This window comes from Epinephelus lanceolatus, chromosome 24 (genome assembly GCF_041903045.1).
Source record: "Epinephelus lanceolatus isolate andai-2023 chromosome 24, ASM4190304v1, whole genome shotgun sequence".
Taxonomy (NCBI): domain Eukaryota; kingdom Metazoa; phylum Chordata; class Actinopteri; order Perciformes; family Serranidae; genus Epinephelus; species Epinephelus lanceolatus.
The window spans coordinates 5148489-5168729 of NC_135757.1; the positions used below are offsets into that span (position 1 = coordinate 5148489).

At 38.1% G+C, this 20241-nt stretch overlaps 1 protein-coding gene across 2 annotated transcripts in view; it reads left to right on the top strand.

Moving 5' to 3' along the window:
- The window catches only part of LOC117249894 (kinesin heavy chain-like), a 33467-nt gene that overhangs the window by 3598 nt on the left and 9628 nt on the right, over positions 1-20241 (top strand). For both annotated transcript variants that reach the window (XM_033615700.2, XM_033615701.2), the window contains exons 2-21: positions 3153-3240; positions 3368-3441; positions 4991-5095; positions 5228-5276; positions 5395-5450; positions 5598-5685; positions 6069-6193; positions 6408-6512; positions 6593-6741; positions 9142-9290; positions 12660-12841; positions 12929-12997; positions 13092-13298; positions 13421-13573; positions 13651-13848; positions 16348-16465; positions 16739-16806; positions 16898-17007; positions 18260-18361; positions 18441-18501. In XM_033615700.2, the coding sequence (XP_033471591.1) occupies positions 3153-3240; positions 3368-3441; positions 4991-5095; positions 5228-5276; positions 5395-5450; positions 5598-5685; positions 6069-6193; positions 6408-6512; positions 6593-6741; positions 9142-9290; positions 12660-12841; positions 12929-12997; positions 13092-13298; positions 13421-13573; positions 13651-13848; positions 16348-16465; positions 16739-16806; positions 16898-17007; positions 18260-18361; positions 18441-18501 (2256 nt within the window). The remainder of the gene's footprint in view (positions 1-3152; positions 3241-3367; positions 3442-4990; positions 5096-5227; positions 5277-5394; positions 5451-5597; positions 5686-6068; positions 6194-6407; positions 6513-6592; positions 6742-9141; positions 9291-12659; positions 12842-12928; positions 12998-13091; positions 13299-13420; positions 13574-13650; positions 13849-16347; positions 16466-16738; positions 16807-16897; positions 17008-18259; positions 18362-18440; positions 18502-20241) is intronic.

Below are 20241 nucleotides of genomic sequence, written 5' to 3' on the forward strand. Positions count from 1 at the left end.
TTAGCAGTAATAGTACTAGTAGGAGTGGGAGAAGTAGTAGTAGGGTCAGTACAAGTAGCAGCAGAAGTTGTAGTCATACAGTAGTAGTAGTGGGAGTAGAAGGTGGAGGAGGACAAGTAGTAGCAGTAGTCATAGTAGTTGCAGTAGCAGTAGTGGGGTCAGTACAAGTAGCAGCAGTAGTATTTAGCCAAGTAAAAGTAGTAGTAGTAGTAGGGTCAGTACAAGTAGTAGCAGTAGTATTTAGACAAGTAAAAGTAGTAGTAGGGTCAGTACAAGTAGTAGCAGTAGTATTTAGCCAAGTAAAAGTAGTAGTAGTAGTAGGGTCAGTACAAGTAGTAGCAGTAGTATTTAGACAAGTAAAAGTAGTAGTAGTAGTAGGGTCAGTACAAGTAGTAGCAGTAGTATTTAGCCAAGTAAAAGTAGTAGTAGTAGTAGGGTCAGTACAAGTAGTAGCAGTAGTATTTAGCCAAGTAAAAGTAGTAGTAGTAGTAGGGTCAGTAGAAGTAGTAGCAGTAGTATTTAGCCAAGTAAAAGTAGTAGTAGTAGGGTCAGTACAAGTAGTAGCAGTAGTATTTAGACAAGTAAAAGTAGTAGTAGTAGTAGGGTCAGTACAAGTAGTAGCAGTAGTATTTAGACAAGTAAAAGTAGTAGTAGTAGTAGGGTCAGTACAAGTAGTAGCAGTAGTATTTAGACAAGTAAAAGTAGTAGTAGTAGTAGGGTCAGTACAAGTAGTAGCAGTAGTATTTAGACAAGTAAAAGTAGTAGTAGTAGTAGGGTCAGTACAAGTAGTAGCAGTAGTATTTAGACAAGTAAAAGTAGTAGTAGGGTCAGTACAAGTAGTAGCAGTAGTATTTAGACAAGTAAAAGTAGTAGTAGGGTCAGTACAAGTAGTAGCAGTAGTATTTAGACAAGTAAAAGTAGTAGTAGTAGTAGGGTCAGTAGAAGTAGTAGCAGTAGTATTTAGACAAGTAAAAGTAGTAGTAGTAGTAGGGTCAGTACAAGTAGTAGCAGTAGTATTTAGACAAGTAAAAGTAGTAGTAGTAGTAGGGTCAGTACAAGTAGTAGCAGTAGTATTTAGACAAGTAAAAGTAGTAGTAGGGTCAGTACAAGTAGTAGCAGTAGTATTTAGACAAGTAAAAGTAGTAGTAGTAGTAGGGTCAGTACAAGTAAGAGCAGTAGTATGTAGATAAGTAAAAGTAGTAGTAGTAGTAGGGTCAGTACAAGTAGTAGCAGTAATAGTGGTATCAGTAGTTGTAATCATAGTGGAAGTCAAATTAGTAGTAGGTTCTGTACAAGTAGCAGCAGTAGCAGTGTCAGAAATTAGCAAGGGCCACGGGCCATTTGACCCGCAATTTATCCAAGAATGCCCCCAAAAGCCATGTTTTCCGGGGGCCAAAATTGCCCCCAAGTTTTCGAAACAACTATATGTATTTATATTTTTAACAGTATTACAATCTGACATTAAAGTATAATTTTATTTTCATTAAATTAATTTACCGTCATGTCTACAACTCATTTTCCAGACATAATCAACGAGATTGCACTGATTACGTGAGAGTAATCTGACACAGAAGGGGAGGGGGCTTTGCTGTACCATAAGTTTAAACTAACCATTTCTTGGGTGATCTGTGTCTACACAATGACAAATTAATGAAAAATTAAGGTAGAATGAATGTTAAATTTTAAATGAACTTACTTCCAGGATTGCATCTAAGGAATTTATAGTAATTTGGCCTTTTTAACAGTAAAAGTAACTGTAATGTGGTGAAACATTAGTACTGCTATCAGTAGATTAATGGTTAAATCATCACATTTAAACTGGTTGAATAATAGGAAATCTGAGTGATATTTTGCAACCATAACTTTATGTAACCCATTATTTATTTCATTTATAGTGGTTTCTACTGAAGAGTGAAGACACTATCTTAGTTGGTTTTGCTTTTCATGTGTTTATTGTTAGAACATAATTACAATTTTTTGATGGCCCCCAAACATTTTGAAAATGCCCCCATTTTTTAGACCGTGGGGGCCAAAATTGCCCCCAAAATATTTTGTTAATTTCATACCCTGAGCAGTAGTATTTGTACAAGTAACCGCAGTAGCAGTAATAGTAATAGTAGTAGTAGTAGTAGTAGTAGTAACAGTCGTAGCAGTAACATTACTACTAGTAGGAGCAGGCTGTACTTGTCTTGTTTTATGCAGCAGAAGTAGTAGTAGTAGTAGTAACAGTCGTAGCAGTAACATTACTACTTGTAGAAGCAGCAGTAGTAGTAGTAGTAGTAGGGTCAGTACAAGTAAGAGCAGTAATAGTGGTATCAGTAGTTGTAATCATAGTGGAAGTCAAATTAGCAGAAGTGTCAGTAAGAGGAGTAGTAGTACAGTAACAGTGGTAGTTGTAGTAGTCATAGTAGTAGTAGTCGTAGTAGTGGTAGGGTCAGTACATGTAGTTAGTAGCAGTAATAGCAGTATTAGTAGTCATCAACAATTAGTGATCTGATTGCAATTTTCTTATTATGGATTTCTTGCTTGATTTGTTTGCGTTGTACGTTAACGAAGCGGAAAGCTTAAAAATTTAGGTTCAACATAAAGTTTAAAGATAAAATACAGAAAGAAAAAAGGGGTCGGACTAGATAAGTTCAAACTTCCTTCCTGCTCCTTTTCGGACGTGAAATATGCAAATATGTTTCCAAGTTGTATTTCTTTGTTTGATTGTTTTTTGTTGTTGTTTTTGTTTTGTTTATGTTTTCTTTGGTTTGTCTTTGTGACTTGCTGAATGACTGACCTTTACTTTACGCAACTTGATTATTCATGTCTTTCATTTTTTATTTCTTTATTTTATTTTTTATTTTTTTCTAAACCAAAGCTTGTTTGTTTCTTTTAAACATGTCCAAATAAACATTATTCTATCTATCTATCTATCTATCTATCTATCTATCTATAGTAGTTCAACTACCACTGCTATGTGGTAGGGTCAGTACAAATAAAAACAGTTTTATTTGGACAAGTAACAGTAGTAGCAGTAAAAGTAGTAGTAGTAGTAGAAGGGTCAGTACAAGAAGACAAATGAAGATAAAATAAGTGACATAAAGGCTGAATGTGTGTTGTGTGATGTGTGGTTCTCACTAACATGTCCCGTGTTGGTGTGTAAACAGAGTAAACCCTACATGTTCGACCGGGTGCTGCCTCCCAACACGTCGCAGGAACAAGTGTACGACCAGTGTGCCAAACAGATCGTGAAAGGTACCGTCAGACACTCTTCTTATGTAACTGTAATCCACTGTATGTTTTAGTCTGTCACTCAACCGACAGAAATACACATTGATATATTCAAATAGTTTCTCATGACTGTGTTTTCGTGTCGTTCCAGATGTGCTGGGCGGTTACAATGGGACCATCTTCGCCTACGGACAGACGTCCTCCGGGAAGACACACACCATGGAGGTGAGAGAGAGAACTGTAGATTGTGTTTAAATGTTACTTTTAATTATTTACTATTTTTTAATTTTTGATTAATCAATTTTTACGTAGATTTTTTTTTACATCACCATTACTTTTTCTGTATTTTTGAAATTATTTTTTATTTTAATTTAGTTTTTTTTTTTTTTTTTTTTTTTTTTTTTTTTTTTTGGTAGTATTTTTTATTTTCTCTCTTAGCCTTTATTAATATTTCTTTTTACTGTACATGAGAAGGATTTATTATTTTTTTAAATTAATACTTATTTATTTCGATTTTTTTTTACTTTAGATATGACTACTTTTTTAGTTTTTGTATCACTCAAACTTCCATTTCTCTCTATTTTATTTCATTTTTATCTTTATTATTATGTAACGTTATTTACGTATTTATTTTAATTGAGTCTTTTTTTGAAACTATACCTTTCCTTTTAGAAAAAGTATGGTATTGTTTTTGACTGTATTTTATTTCTTCATTTTTTAAAAAAAATTTTTATAAATATATATGTATTTTTTTAATTACCACATTTTTACTTAGATTTTTTTGTTTCACTCATACCTTATCATTCATTTTAATTTCTAATTATTTTAATTCATTTTCTAATTATTTTATTTTTATTTCTTTATTTTTTTATTGTTTTATTTTTATTTTTTTATTGTTTTTGTAATTATTTTATTTTCATTTCTTTATTTTATTTTATATTATTATTTTATTAATTTATTTTTTACTTAAGCCTCTTACCTAACTATTACTAAGTCTCTATCTCTCCATGTGTAGATATACTTATCTGTTTTTTCTTAAAAAATTAAATAAATAAAGCTGTGGAAAAAAAGGGGAAACAGTCGAATAACTGCCGTCACTATTTCTCACAGAGAAACATGGCCGAGGTTTTCAACTGACTGATGATTTTACTTTATATCAGCAGCTCCTCCACTTCCTCATAGTCACTGTCAATCAGTCAAGCCATCGATGAATCCCAGAGTCAGAACATTTGAGTGAAGACTGGCGGTGACCTTTAGTTTCTAACCTCCAGTGTGTGATCAGAGGATTAGAGCACATCAGCATTGTGTAACAGACTTACCACAAAACACCAAATCCAGTCAAACTCATACCACGGCTCAAAGTGCGGGAATCAAAAGCCTGATCGCAGAGACCGTTCTCCATCAGGAAAGCTTTTCAGCAAAGCACCTGCATTTAAATTCAGTGGATTTTTGAATAGTTTGAGTGGTGAAATGTACAGATTTTAAACTCACAGGAGATCCAGTGTAATTCATCATGAGTGCAAATGACTTCAGCTCATAGATTAATCCACGGAGACAGCAGCCTGAAGCCTCTCTTTAATTCTCTGATCTGATCTGAGTCTGTGATGAAAACCTTACGTTAAGTCCACCGCTTAACCCCGACGTTCCCTTAAAACTCTCCTCAAGTAGCTTCAGAGTTCAACAGACAGTTTTCCGCGATGCATCCTGATGTGTGTGGTGTCTTTGGAAGATTTCACATGAAGCATTAAACATTAGTCTCCTGTGCTGTGTTCAGGGCAAACTGCACGACCCCCAGCTGATGGGAATCATCCCTCGCATCGCCCATGACATCTTTGACCACATCTACTCCATGGACGAGAACCTGGAGTTTCACATCAAGGTAAAACAGACAAACAAACAAACTTTATGCTTAAATACCTAAACAACCTACATTAGAAGATGACGGTGCAAACTTCAGATCGCTAGTGTAGTTAATAAGTAGACGTTAAGATTTTGGCGTTTCTGTGTGCAGGTTTCCTATTTTGAAATCTACTTGGACAAGATCAGAGACCTGCTGGATGGTAAGTGGGACTCTCTAGCTCAAGTGTAAAACATTTAAGGTACATTTGAGTCATAATTGGAGTACTTTATTTTAAGAATCAGCATGTGATCTTTGGTTTATCTTTGCTCTGTTTGAAGTGTCCAAGACGAATCTCTCTGTCCATGAAGACAAAAACAGAGTGCCCTACGTCAAGGTTTGTGGACTCTACAGGACTCTGACATGAATTCACATTATCTTTGATTTCCCAGCAGCCACATGTGACCGTCCTGTTACTGTCACTCATGTCCACAGTGACTGCTGCTGAGCTAGAGCTGCATGTTAACGTTTGTTTCTCTGTCAGGGTTGCACCGAGCGCTTTGTGTCCAGTCCAGAGGAGGTGATGGACGTCATCGATGAGGGCAAGAACAATCGACACGTGGCGGTGACTAGTATGTATCTTTAATGTGTACTGTAATAGGGTGAGCTAACAGCAAACCAGAGTGAGTAAACTGAACTTATCGACTACCTAGCTCCAAATCAAAAATAAGAAAAAGGAGGATTAGGGGTTTGAAACAAGACGTGGAGAGAGGAGAGGCCACAGGTGCTGAGGGAGGCTGGCCCTTTAAAGGCATGAACCAATCAGCTCCCCAGAACAGCCCACACACTCGTCATTCATTCACTCAGCCGAGCTCACCTGCAGCCTGTTACACACACGCACCACAGCAGTGAAAAGCAGAGATCCACAACACATGCACAGAGTGGATTAGAGCATGTAGCCTGCACAGATAAACTGTAAACTGACTGTAACTCTTTTTCTCCATTCACCCTCCAGACATGAATGAGCACAGCTCTCGCAGCCACAGCATCTTCCTCATCAACATCAAGCAGGAAAACATTGAGACGGAGAAGAAGCTGTCGGGGAAGCTCTACCTGGTCGACCTGGCGGGCAGCGAGAAGGTCATTCTGAGTGACATCATAAATATAGTTAATGTTAAAGGAATACTTCACCTCCAGAATGACCATTTGTATATCAGTTACTCACCTCAGTTAATCACCTCGTGTTACATTGAGTAACACGAGGTGATTAACTGATACACAAATGGTCATTTACGGGGTGAAATATTCCTTTAATATAAATGTGAAATCTAATCTGTGTGTTGTGTTTGAACAGGTCAGTAAGACGGGAGCAGAGGGAGCCGTGTTGGACGAGGCCAAGAACATCAACAAATCTCTCTCAGCGCTGGGAAACGTCATTTCAGCTCTCGCTGAGGGAACGGTACATTACTCAAAAGAAAAACAACCTCCATCTCCACGTTTGTTTATTGAGTGTTTAACAGTGATGCTTTTATTTTTCAGAAAACCCACGTGCCATACAGAGACAGTAAGATGACTCGGATCCTGCAGGACTCTCTGGGGGGGAACTGTCGCACCACCATCATCATCTGCTGCTCGCCATCCATCTACAATGAGGCCGAGACCAAGTCCACGCTCATGTTTGGACAGAGGTACCTATAGCTTGTTTTATTCCTCTACTCAGTGACGGCCAGCTGATGGGTGGTAATTAAAAATGTATGGTGACTCATGAGGACTGTGGCTGACATCAGTGCTGGAAACAAGCAACCAGATGGCTTTTTGTTTCCCACTGTGCATCTGGGTTTATTTCTATTTATAGATCCTGCTCATGAAACTCTCCACATTGTTATTGTTTTGTTTTGGGCTCATGCAGGCTTCTTGTTTTTCTGTCTTCTAAAACCAAGAATAATTCACAACAGTGCACTGTGTCCCACCTGTATACACCGTTAATTTCCTTGCAACAACAATTTTGAGCCCTGCATTGACACCAGTCTGTGTTTGAGCAGGCTCATTGCATGACAGTGGCGTGTGCAGAGAGAAAAATCTCCACTGAGTCTCGGACAACAAGTTCAAAGTACTTATGTAATAACAGATGAAGTAGCAGCAGCAGTGACGGGGAAATGACTGATGAATGATTACTGTGACACCGTCTGCCCTCTGCCGAGGAGAAACTGAGAGGAAATGAAGAGATCCAATCCAAAATGAGATTTCCACCATCAGAGCAAAGATCAGAGCGGACTAGTGAACCACTGGAGACTGCTTCAATGCATCCTACGGACACATGCAACTGTTAATTACTCACCAGTGTTGTCCTGGTCCTGATTTGGTCCAATATTCACCAGTGTTTTAGTCCTGGTTTGGTCCAATATTCACCAGTGTTTTAGTCCTGGTTTGGTCCAATATTCACCAGTGTTTTAGTCCTAGTTTGGTCCAATATTCACCAGTGTTTTAGTCCAGATTTGGTCCAATATTCACCAGTGTTTTAGTCCAGATTTGGTCCAATATTCACCAGTGTTTTAGTCCTGATTTGGTCCAATATTCACCAGTGTTTTAGTCCTGATTTGGTCCAATATTCACCAGTGTTTTAGTCCTAGTTTGGTCCAATATTCACCAGTGTTTTAGTCCAGATTTGGTCCAATATTCACCAGTGTTTTAGTCCTGGTCTGGTCCAATATTCACCAGTGTTTTAGTCCTGATTTGGTCCAATATTCACCAGTATTTTAGTCCTGGTTTGGTCCAATATTCACCAGTGTTTTAGTCCTGGTTTGGTCCAATATTCACTAGTGTTTTAGTCCTGGTCTGGTCCAATATTCACCAGTGTTTTAAACTTGGTCTGGTCCAATATTCACCAGTGTTTTAGTCCTGGTTTGGTCCAGTATTCACCAGCGTTTTAGTCCTGGTTTGGTCCAGTATTCACCAGTGTTTTAGTCCTGGTTTGGTCCAATATTCACCAGTGTTTTAGTCCTGATTTGGTTCAATATTCACCAGCGTTTTAGTCCTGGTTTGGTCCAATATTCACCAGTGTTTTAGTCCTGATTTGGTCCAATATTCACCAGCGTTTTAGTCCTGGTCTGGTCCAATATTCACCAGTGTTTTAGTCCTGGTTTGGTCTAATATTCACCAGTATTTTAGTCCTGGTTTGGTCCAATATTCACCAGTGTTTTAGTCCTGGTTTGGTCCAATATTCACCAGTGTTTTAGTCCTGGTCTGGTCCAATATTCACCAGTGTTTTAGTCCTGGTCTGGTCCAATATTCACCAGTGTTTTAGTCCTGATTTGGTCCAATATTCACCAGTGTTTTAGTCCTGGTCTGGTCCAATATTCACCAGTGTTTTAGTCCTGATTTGGTCCAATATTCACCAGTGTTTTAGTCCTGATTTGGTCCAATATTCACCAGCGTTTTAGTCCTGATTTGGTCCAATATTCACCAGTGTTTTAGTCCTGATTTGGTCCAATATTCACCAGCGTTTTAGTCCTGGTTTGGTCCAGTATTCACCAGCGTTTTAGTCATGGTTTGGTCCAATATTCACCAGTGTTTTAGTCCTGGTCTGGTCCAATATTCACCAGTGTTTTAGTCCTGGTTTGGTCCAATATTCACCAGCGTTTTAGTCCTGGTCTGGTCCAATATTCACCAGTGTTTTAGTCCTGGTTTGGTCTAATATTCACTAGTGTTTTAGTCCTGGTTTGGTCCAATATTCACCAGTATTTTAGTCCTGGTTTGGTCCAATATTCACCAGTGTTTTAGTCCTGGTTTGGTCCAATATTCACCCGTGTTTTAGTCCAGATTTGGTCCAATATTCACCAGCGTTTTAGTCCTGGTTTGGTCCAGTATTCACCAGCGTTTTAGTCCTGGTTTGGTCCAATATTCACCAGTGTTTTAGTCCTGGTTTGGTCCAGTATTCACCAGTGTTGTAGCTGTAACTAGTCAAGCACATTAAATGAAAACAGCTGTGTGGGTGAACTGTTGGTGTGCTTGGGCTTTGAAATATCTGTTCATGTGTTTACCTGAACTTCCAGACGAGCCTAACTCTGTTCTGTCCATGTGTCCTTTAGGGCCAAGACCATCAAGAACACAGTGTCTGTGAACCTGGAGCTGACAGCTGAGGAGTGGAAGAAGAAATATGAGAAGGAGAAGGAGAAGAACAAGAGCCTGAGAAACGTCATCCAGAGGCTGGAGGCTGAACTCAACCGCTGGAGGAACGGTGAGATTTAAAGATACTCGTGGGTGACAGGTTCCAGAAAGGGATGGACACGATTCTTCTTAAAGACATTCCCTGGAAATGAAAGTTGAAATTCAGCAAAAAAATCTAGTGAGGAACCTGACTCGTGTACATATGTCAAATACCAATCAATAAATCAGTCAAACTTTATTTGTGTATCACATTTTACACAGTCATCTGGGCAGGATTAAATGATACAAACATAACTGACAAGCTCATGATAAGACAGAACAAGTGTAGACTGTAAAAATAACAAGACAGACTAATTTGAGACCAATGAATGCAAGACAAAAAAAATGTAATAAAATACAACTACATTTAAATGCTTTAAAAGCAATATTTTTTTTAATTTTTAAAAGCTAGACTAAAAAGTAGATAAAATTAAATTAATAAGACAACACAAGCATAAAAAAAATTAAAACAATAAAAAAACTATAAAATAGATTTAAATGTTATAAAATTAATAATAATTAAATAGTTGGTTAAAGCCAAACTGAAAACTAGATAAAAAATAGATTTAAAAAAGTCAAAAATAAGATAAAGATTATGACAATAAAATAAAATCAATTTAAATGCTATTATTATAATAATAAAATTATAAAAAAAATGTTTTGATAAAAGTGAGACCAAAAATGAGATGAAAATAGATAAAAAAAACAAGAATAAAAAAATATAACAATAAAATAAAATAGATTCTAATGCTATTATTATAATAATAAAATTATAGAAAAATATTGAAAAAAAAGTGAGACTAAAAACAAGCTGAAAATAGATTAAAAAAACCAAAGCAAGAATAAAAAATTATGACATTTAAGTACAATAACATAAATTTAAATGCTAAAATAATAAAAACACAGCAATAAAATAGTTAAATAAAAGCTAAAAACAATATAAGATGGATTAAAAAATAAAACAAAAACATATAAAATCATTAACAGGGATTTAAAAAAAAAAAGTAAAACAAAAAATGCGCTAAAAATGACCAAAAATCATGAAGAATTGTTTGAAATGCAGGCGTTATAGATCAAAGTAACAAGCTTTATTCTGCAGCAAAAATCCTGCTGATGAGCATCCTGCAGATTCATCATCAGTTTGAGCTGCACAGCACTAAAAGTCAAACCTAAATATACGTTTGACGTCACATGATGCTGACACACAGTATGATTTTATTAGGGACGTTATACTGTCTGTTGTTTTGCTTCTACTCCACACTGTCGTCCTCTCTTCTGAGGCCACAGCATCTCCTTCACAGCATCCTCGCCCAGTTTCCCGTCTCTGTTGCATGGTAACTGCTCTCCCTCTCTCTCTGCTGTAATGCCTCGCTCTCTCCTCTTCCTCCCTCTCTCTGTCCATTGCTTTTTTAATTCTCTTATTTCCCCTGTGGACACTGATAACACTCCCCCTCCTTAGCAACAAATCAGCTCAGCTGCAGCCTGTAAAGCCTACGCTGCTTACACATAATGTAGTGAGCACACACACACACACACACACACACACACACACACACACACACACACAGAGGCCCACACACACACACACACACACACACACACACACACACACACACACACATTATGCTGATGCAGTGTGTGTGATGTGACTCAGCAGCTGGCTCCATGCCGAGCCTTTTAAACCGAGCAGCTCTTCACCTTTTCACTCTTTCCTCCTCTCCTCCTCCTCCTCGTTCACTGATTGACTCTCATCACAATTATAAAGTCAATGACAGTTACAGCATCAGTTCGTCTTTATGACATGACGTCACACTGCTGCTGACATCCTGTGATCTGGTTTACAATGACACACAACCACAAGACACATGACGATGAAATGACTTCACTGTTAAAACATATATGTACACAGTGTATTTGCGCTGCATGATACACAGTGTATTGTAATACACTAATAACCCTATCTTTTTTATTTCTTTATTTATTTTTAATTCTAATTCCTCCCATATTACCACCAAATGTTTTTTTTTTGTATGTATTTTCCAAAAAATTTAAAAAAAAACAAACAAAACATATATATATATATATATATATATATATATATATATATATATATATATATTTATTTATTTTTCATTCCTCCCTTATAATGGCCTGGCTGCTTTTCTAAAGGTATTAATAATAATTATCATTATTTATTTATAACATCTAGTTTTTTTCAAATTATTATTTTTTAATATTATATTTTATTTATTTTAATATGTATTGTATTATATTTTTTTACAAAATTATTATTATTATTATTATTATATTATTATTATTTTTTTATAATTATCATTATTTATTTATAACATCTATTTTTTCAAATTACTATTTTTTGTGATATTGTATTTTATTTATTTAAAATTTTATTGTATTACATTTTTACAAAATTGTTATTATTTTTATTATTATTATTATCATAATTATTATTTACTTATAACATCTGTTTTTTTTCAAATTATTATTTTTAATATTATATTTTATTTATGTTAATATTTATTTTATTGTATTATGTTTTTTACAAAATTGTTATTATTGTTATATTTTTATTATTATGATATTATCATTTTTTATTTATAACATCAATGTTTTCAAATTATTATTTTTTGTAATATTATATTTTATTTATTTAAAATTTTATTTTATTGTATTATATTTTTACAAAATTGTTATTTTTTGTAATATATTTTATTTATTTCTATTTTATTGTATTATATTTTTACAAAATTATTATTATAATAATAATAATATTATAATTATCATAATTATATTTTTCACTATTTAATTATATTTTATAATATTTACTCTTAGTTATATTGTATATTACTTTTTTCAAAATTACTATTATTATTATTATTATTATTAGTTGTAGTAGTATTGATAATGAAAATAATAATAATGGGAATATTAAAAATGGGAAATAGAAAAGGGAGGAATGATAAATACATAAATAAATTTAACAATTATAACGTATTATTATTATTTTTATCAGTCGGGGTAGCATTAGTTGAAGTAATTTAATTTTTCCCCCCTCACACACACACACAATCACACACAAACGCGTGTCATATTTTACAGATTTCTTCTTAAACACTGAGTCGCTACACTTATTTAAATACACTAACTGCAAGATATTGTTATTAGATGTATTATGACTTTTATTTCATCTTTTCTTTCCTAAGTTCTTGGATATTTGTGTCCCATTTCTATCATTGTTGTACCTGTGTTGTCACTACAGTTTTGTTTTGTTGTTTACACCAGTTAAACGTTAGCAAAAAGAAATGTCAGCAGGTAAAATTTTGACATTTTAATTGGTCGTATTCACTGGGTAATAGATCTAACCCGTGAGTGTGTGTTACAGGGGAGAACGTTCCTGAGGAGGAGCAGCTGAGCTCCAAAGACCAGAAGACCGTCGAGCCGTACGACAACACTCCCATCATCGACAACATGCTGCCGGCCGGAGGAGGCATCTCTGTCCCCGGGGACGAGCAGAGCAAATACGAGGAGGACATCACCAACCTCTACAAACAGCTGGATGACAAGGTGATGCTCTTATATATACAGTCATTCTGGAAAACACCAGCTTTTAACTCTAACGACGGACGTAACTCACTCTAAATGTGTCTCCAGGACGATGAGATCAACCAACACAGTCAGCTGGCTGAGAAACTCAAGGAGCAGATGTTGGACCAGGAGGAGGTTCGTCTCCCAGTCAATAAAATATTTGGTTGAAAAACTGATTTGGGTTCACATGTATTTTATACATATTTGCTGCCACCCAACGTCCTCTTAGCTGCTGGCATCGACGCGGCGCGACTACGAGAAGATCCAGGAGGAGCTGTGCCGGCTGCAGACGGAGAACGAGCTGGCCAAGGAGGAGGTGAAGGAGGTGCTGCAGGCCCTGGAGGAGCTGGCCGTCAACTACGACCAGAAGAGCCAGGAGGTGGAGGAGAGAGATCAGACCAACCTGCAGCTGACGGAGGAGCTGCAGCACAAGACGGTGAGGGGACGGCACAAACTAAAAAATGATGTCCTCATATGGGGACAGTCCTGTCATGCTCAATATTTGAATACAACATGTGGATGAAGTTAAACGAGTGTGTCGTGTGTGCGTGTGGACAGGTGCTGCTGTCGGCCGTGCAGAGGGAGCTGAATCAGCTGCAGGAGCTGAACGGCCTCCAGAGGAAGCGAGCCGCAGAGGTCCTCAACCTGCTGCTGCGTGACCTCAGTGACATCGGCGCCATCATCGGCACCAGCGACGTAAAGACAGCCGCTGTAAGCACGGACACACACACACATTAACACACGTGTCATCTCTCACGCTCACACCCTAACACCCCCCACCTCCTCAGTCCTCAGAGTTGAAGGGCAACGGCTCGGCGGTGGAGGAGGAGTTCACCGTGGCTCGTCTCTACATCAGCAAGATGAAGTCCGAGGTCAAGTCTCTGGTGAACCGCAGCAAGCAGCTGGAGAGCGCTCAGGCAGACGCCCACCGCAAGATCCAGGCCAATGAGAAGGAGCTGGCGTCCTGTCAGCTACTCATCTCCCAGGTAACCATCACCTAGGTAACTGTGGTTGTCTTATATGCAGTGGTTTAGACTCTCTGGGTCTCAGGGCAGATATCCCGAATAAATAAATGAATGAATATGCCAATAAATGTACCAAAAATAACATTAAAAATTGCATGTGCTCATGTGGGACAATTAATCACCTGTGGGTGTGTTTCTCAGTAATTTCCATACATATATATATATATATATATATATATATATATATATATATATATGTAAAATAAAAGAAGGAACAAAAAGCATAGAAAAATAAATTTTAACCAATATTAAACAATTAATTAATAAAATGTGAAATAAATTGATTTTGCAGGGTTTTGTTTTTTTTTTGCTTTTTTTTCCCTTTGTATTAATAACCCCATTTATTTACTCTCCTTTTTAATTTTCCCATTTATTTATTTATTAAAATGAAATTTCTAATCAATTTATGTATTTTTGCATGTGTTTCTGTTTGTTTTAAATGTGTTATTTATTTTTGAATTTATTCATTTACATAAATGAAAAAAAAGATTCATTTATTGATTGATTTATTTAAATAAAAAATACATTAAAAATAAATTTAAAATAATAATTAAAGAAAAAAATGATTTAAAAAAATGATGACAATTAATAAATAGATACATTTGAATTTAATAGAAAAAAAATGTATATAGAAATTAAAAAATTAAAAAATAAATACATTTAAAAAATAAATTTAAAATTATAGCTTCTGCGCAGCAATGGTCGGGGCTGGGCAATTTTAGGCAAAATTAGGCAATTCTGAGCAACACACACACTAAAACAAAGCATATCACAACATAGAAGTTACATCATATAATTATGGCATGTCCTTCAGATTGTGGATGAGTGGCTGAAGCGATCAGACTCATAATATACAAAGGAAAGAAAAAACTCAAGAACAAGAAAGTAAGAATAACATTAACTGCTAGCAATTATAAACAAACTGGCCTGATCTAGCTTAAAGCTAAACATTATCCATGGTGACAAAGATGAAAACATTTTGTAAAATGTAAAAGTAGCTATTGGATAGACTCTGCATGCTGACTGATAGCTAAGCCAAATAAACAGGGAAAAGAGACAAGGGACAACAGGGGAAAGTGTTGATAAAGAGTATTTGTCTCTCCGCAAAACTGCCTGGATCATAATTATTTTAACCTTGGTAGTCTCTAATCCACGTAGCATGATGCCTGAACATAGGACTTTCACATCAGAATGTCCGTTCTGCCTTAGCTGAGGCTTGAACTCACAACTTCTGAGACTGAAGTCCGTCTTCTATCTCACCGAGCTAATTGGCAAGTGACAGGTCATGTGTGGCTTCACAAATTGACTAAGCCCAGCATCAGGGTGCCAGCCAGTAGCCATCCAGGCCATGGAAAACACACATATGGTTGATTTGTTATGAATTTTCAAAGTTTTGAAATTCAGAGGCTGCTGTAGCGCCACCATCAGGACTATTGTCTTGTGTTTCCAGTTGAGGACATCTGGCATGGGACTGGACCTTTATGAAAAGCTTGGGCAGATTTCTCATATGGAAATGTTGCACAAGCTGAGGCTTGAACTCACAGCCTTCAACACCAAGAACCATCCTCTATCTCACTGAGCTAACTGGCAAACAGAAATGTCACATGTAGCTTCACAAATTGACTAAGCCAGTCACCTGTGTGCAAGACAGCAGCTGTTAGTGTGTAAAGGCAGATTTGAAACCACTGTAAAAAATTCAGCTATTAAGACAAACATCTGAAGATACACAAATTGCATCTGGACAGCATGGAGATGTTGGTAATTTGTTTATAACAATGATTTATTGGCTCCATAAGTGAAAAACTGATGTTTAAAAATGCCATTTTTACACTGACTCCAATTGTTCGCATGAGAGCGAAATTCAAAATGTTGAATGAATGTAGCGCCACCATCAGGACTATTGGCCTCTTTTTGCAGATGAGGATATCTGGCATGAGACTGGAACTTTGTGCAAAGTTTGGTGATTTTTCACGCATGGGAAGTATGATTTCCTCGAGATAACAATAACAATCGGGATAACAATAAGGTCCTGGCAGCTTAGGCTGCCCGGCCCCTAATGATAATATTAGAAAAAATACATGCAAAAATAAATTTTAAAAAATACGCTTTTGCCCAGGGTCAGCTGGGATCAGCTCAGGCCCCCAGTGATCCTATAAAGAATAAGTGGTTACAGATAATGGATGGAATAATATTAAGAATATTATACTGAGGCTGTTGGTAACAAAACCTAAACTACAATCACTTTTACTCACCTGCAGCTTTTCCAGTACTAAAACTAGGTGCTGTCATTTTTTTAATGTGGTGCTCTATGACTGTAGAAAGCTGAGATAAAGGTTTCAGACTTCTCTATCACTTCTGTTATACTCCCTGAAAGTCACTCTGGATTAACGACCAAACTTTTGTCTCGCTCTGTTTTTGCCAAACCGTCCATGGTGCCTGTGTCGTCCCGTCTGCGTGCAGCACCAGGCCAAGATCAAGTCTCTGACTGACTACATGCAGAACATGGAGCAGAAGAAGAGGCAGCTGGAGGAGAACCAGGATGCTCTGACCGAGGAGCTCGCCAGACTGCAGGCTCAGGGTCGGTACACGACAAAACATGCCTCCACAAACTCCTCAAAACAAACAGACTTATCAGAGTGTGAGGGTGTTACGGTAAAGTGAGTGAAACACCTGATAAGAGATTAAATTACCGGGTTAAGCTTCTGTTCTTGCAGTTGTAAAAACCCAGTGATCAAGTACCCCAATTCTGATAAAATACTTTGTGCAGTTTGAGATAACAACACTTAAGAGCCTTTAAAACATCTCGAGATAAAACAATTAAATCCAGAACACATCTGAATTTGGTTTTCAGAGAAAAGACACGAGGTGTTGGGGGAGAAGGAGGACATCAGCAGACTGGATGGAGACGAGGACATCAAGGTGAGGAGAGGCGAGCCTTGAATCTATAAAGGCTCATATCTGAATGTTAAATCTCTTCATGTCTTTGTTTTACTGTGTCTTTGTCCTGCAGAAAACGCTGGAGGAGCAGCTGGAGAACCACAGGGAGGCTCATCAGAAGCAGCTCAGCCGCCTGCGAGACGAGATCGAAGACAAGCAGAGGATGCTGGACGAGCTCACAGAGTAAGGGACCGTCATACTGTTCTTCACATGCAGGTATCCCGCTAACTGAATGGCAACACCCGTGTTAGAAGGGTTGTCTGTTGCATTTTGGAGGAGGTGTGCAGTGTTTGCTCCGCTGTGATTTTGGTGTCCTGCTCTAGTTTGGAGAATGTGAGACAGCAGTCGCCAGTTCTGTGTGCTGTTACAGTCACATATGAATCCACTGACCTTGAAGTCCAGGCGTCACAAGTTAACGCCACCCTTCCTGCCAAACTCAAAGATTCCTCAGCTTTATGCTTCACTTCTCTGTAGAGCTCGGGTACGGCTGCATTGGTGAGGGCGTTGGTGAGGTCACATACCTGGGTTGACGTGTTTTTAGCATGTAACAAAAGCCTTTGTTTTCACCAACGTTGTATGGGCGCTTGCAGATCACACGTGTCATATACAATCCTTCTTTCCTTCTGTGTTAAAAAATCCAAAATAAGTCAAGGCGCATTTCCGATTTCTTTCTTTGGATCCTCCATCTTTGTTTTGATGAACCTCCTGCCAAATGCTGCTGACTGAGACCTCTGCTGACCTCACCAGTTACAGTAACATCAGCACCATCTAGTGGCCTGAAAAAGCAATTGATTCTATTATTCTAGGACCAAAAGTTGCATTAAAATGTGCATTTGCAAAAATTACTAATGCATTTAATAAAAGGTATGTGGCGTCCATGTATCAATACAGTATCACGATACTATGCTGTATTGATTTTCCCCCACCCCTACCTTTTACCCATCATGCCTGGGTTTGGATCTATCTCACAAGAAAACTGATGCATGAAAAAATCAATTTAAAAACGTGTCATCCATCCTCCATTCAGCACAGAGGATTTCTTACACAGGGTTCAGGGTTTAGCTCGAGCTCCACTTCCACTCAAACGCGTTTTCAAAGAGAGACTGTCGAGGAGGAGAAGCTCAGAGAACACGAGCGTGTGTGAAGTGAAGCTGCTGCGTGAAAGTCATTAACCTGTGAGTTGAAAGTCAGCTCCCACTTTCGAGGAGAAAAGGAGAGATTGACTTTGTAACACCTGTGAGAATCAGTTCAGGAGGTTAAGGAGCTTCGTTTAAACATGTGCTCGAGCTCTGCTTTGAATTTAAAGTCCAAGGCTTCAATGTGTTTCTTTCGTTATATATTTATTCTTGTTGTATGCTCTTCATTTCCTGTCTCAGGAGACCCTGAAAAAGATCAAACTGCTTTTTATTAGTCCCCTCTTATCCTCCTGTCTCAGTCTGAACCAGGGTCTGTTACTGGAGCAGGAGAGACTCATGTCAGACTACGACAAACTGAAGGCTGAAGAGCAGGAGAAGGACGGGAAGCTGCAGAAACTCATGTAGGCATCTGACTGCACTGTTACTCATTAGTGTCGAATGTGATAGACGCTGATTTGCAAATGTCTGTTTTCTGTGCAGACTGCTGAATGAACACAGGGAGCAGGCCAGAGAGGACCTGAAGGGCCTGGAGGAGACGGTGGTAAGCATCTGACCAAAAATTACCCTGTGTAGAGGTTTGCATTTGTGGTTGTGTGTATTCAGGGTTGTAGCACCAAATTCTGGGGCCCTACCTCCCCAATCCATTTCTTTCTCATGTACCTTTTGACATAAATATATACAGTGCTGTGCAAAAGTTTTAGGCAGGTGTGAAGAAATGCTGTAAAGTAAAAATGCATGACCACCCAGCATCAAGTCTTCTTGGTACACGTGCACAGTCTTGTAGGATCATAGTTGGGTGTATGATTAACCAATGATACCGAACAGGTGCTAATGCTCATCTAGTTCATGTGTAGGTTGAAACACAGTCATTAACTGAAACAGAAACAGCTGTGTAGGAGGCTTAAAACTGGGTGAGGAACAGCCAAACTCTGCTACCAAGGTGAGGTTGTGGAAGACCATGACGAGTCCGAGCACAGCACCAAGACACAAGCAAGATCTCTCCCAAGCAAAGATTTCAAAGCAGGCTGAGGTTTCAAGATGACCTGTTAAAGCTCTTTTGAAGAAGCACAAAGAAACCGGCAATGTTGAGGACCGTAGACGCAGTTGTCGGCCGAGAAAACTTAGATGCCGGAAGATAGCCAGCAGTGCCATTAACGCACCTCTAACGTGGAAACAAGGCCAAGTTAAACCTAGTGTGAAAGTCCCATGCAGGGACTTAATCGCAATTTATACCACGCCACCTGACTTTGGTCTTAATCTGCAACTTTATTTTTTTCAACATACCGTACCAAGTTATTTGTTTGTTTTTTTTACATATACTATGAATTATTTTTCAATTAGTTATACGGGGCCTTAATTTTTTTTTAACGCATTGTCTAAAGGAGCAAAAGTAAATCTTCAAGGAGGAGGCTTCAAGTGTCTCCAGCTGGTTAGCTCAGGGAGGTAGAAGACCGGTTTGATTGTCACAGGGTCAGGCTTCGATTCTCAGGTGAACAGTCAGTCTCTTTTGCGCGCCAATGTCTGAAGGGGAAAGTTAAAAGTTGTAAGGAACACAAACAAAGTCTCTCTGGCCTGGTAGCTCAGGCTCTTAGAGGGCTAGTTGGAAGTCTTGACGTTTTGAATTCGATCCTTGTTGAGGCGCTGTGAATTTTAAAGGCCGTTGTCCAGAAGAGAGACTGAAAGCCTTCGTGAAACACACTGGAAGCATGAGGAGGTATAGCTCAGGGTGTTAAAGAGCTGCTTGGGAATCCTCAGATTGCAAGTTCGATCCTTATCCAGGGCAGGTGAATTTTAAAGGCCACTGTCCAGAGGAGAGAGTGAAAGGCTCCAAGAAACACAGTGGAAGTGTGAGGAGGTATAGCTCAGGCTGTTAAAGAGCTGCTTGGTGATACGGAAGTTGAAGGTTCGATCCTTATCCAAGGCAGGTGAATTTTAAAGGCTGATATCTATATATGTATCTATAGATACACACAAACGAAGTAACACATATGTAGAAGCAGGTTAACTGAGTGGTTAAGGTTACGGACTGTGGTTCGTTAGACTGGGGTTCAAATCCCAGTCAGGGCAAGAGTTACCTACATCTGCAATATGCTACGGCAAGGGGGAGCCAGGACGCCAGGAAAAGTGGGGATGTCATCATCCCCACATTAAGTAAGCTAGGAGAGATAGAGATAGATAGAAAGGAAATAGATAGGCAGAGAGGTTAGATAAGGAGGGTAGGAAAGGATAGATGAGGAAGGCAGGGGATAGATAGGCAGAGAGGTTAGAAAAGGATAGATGA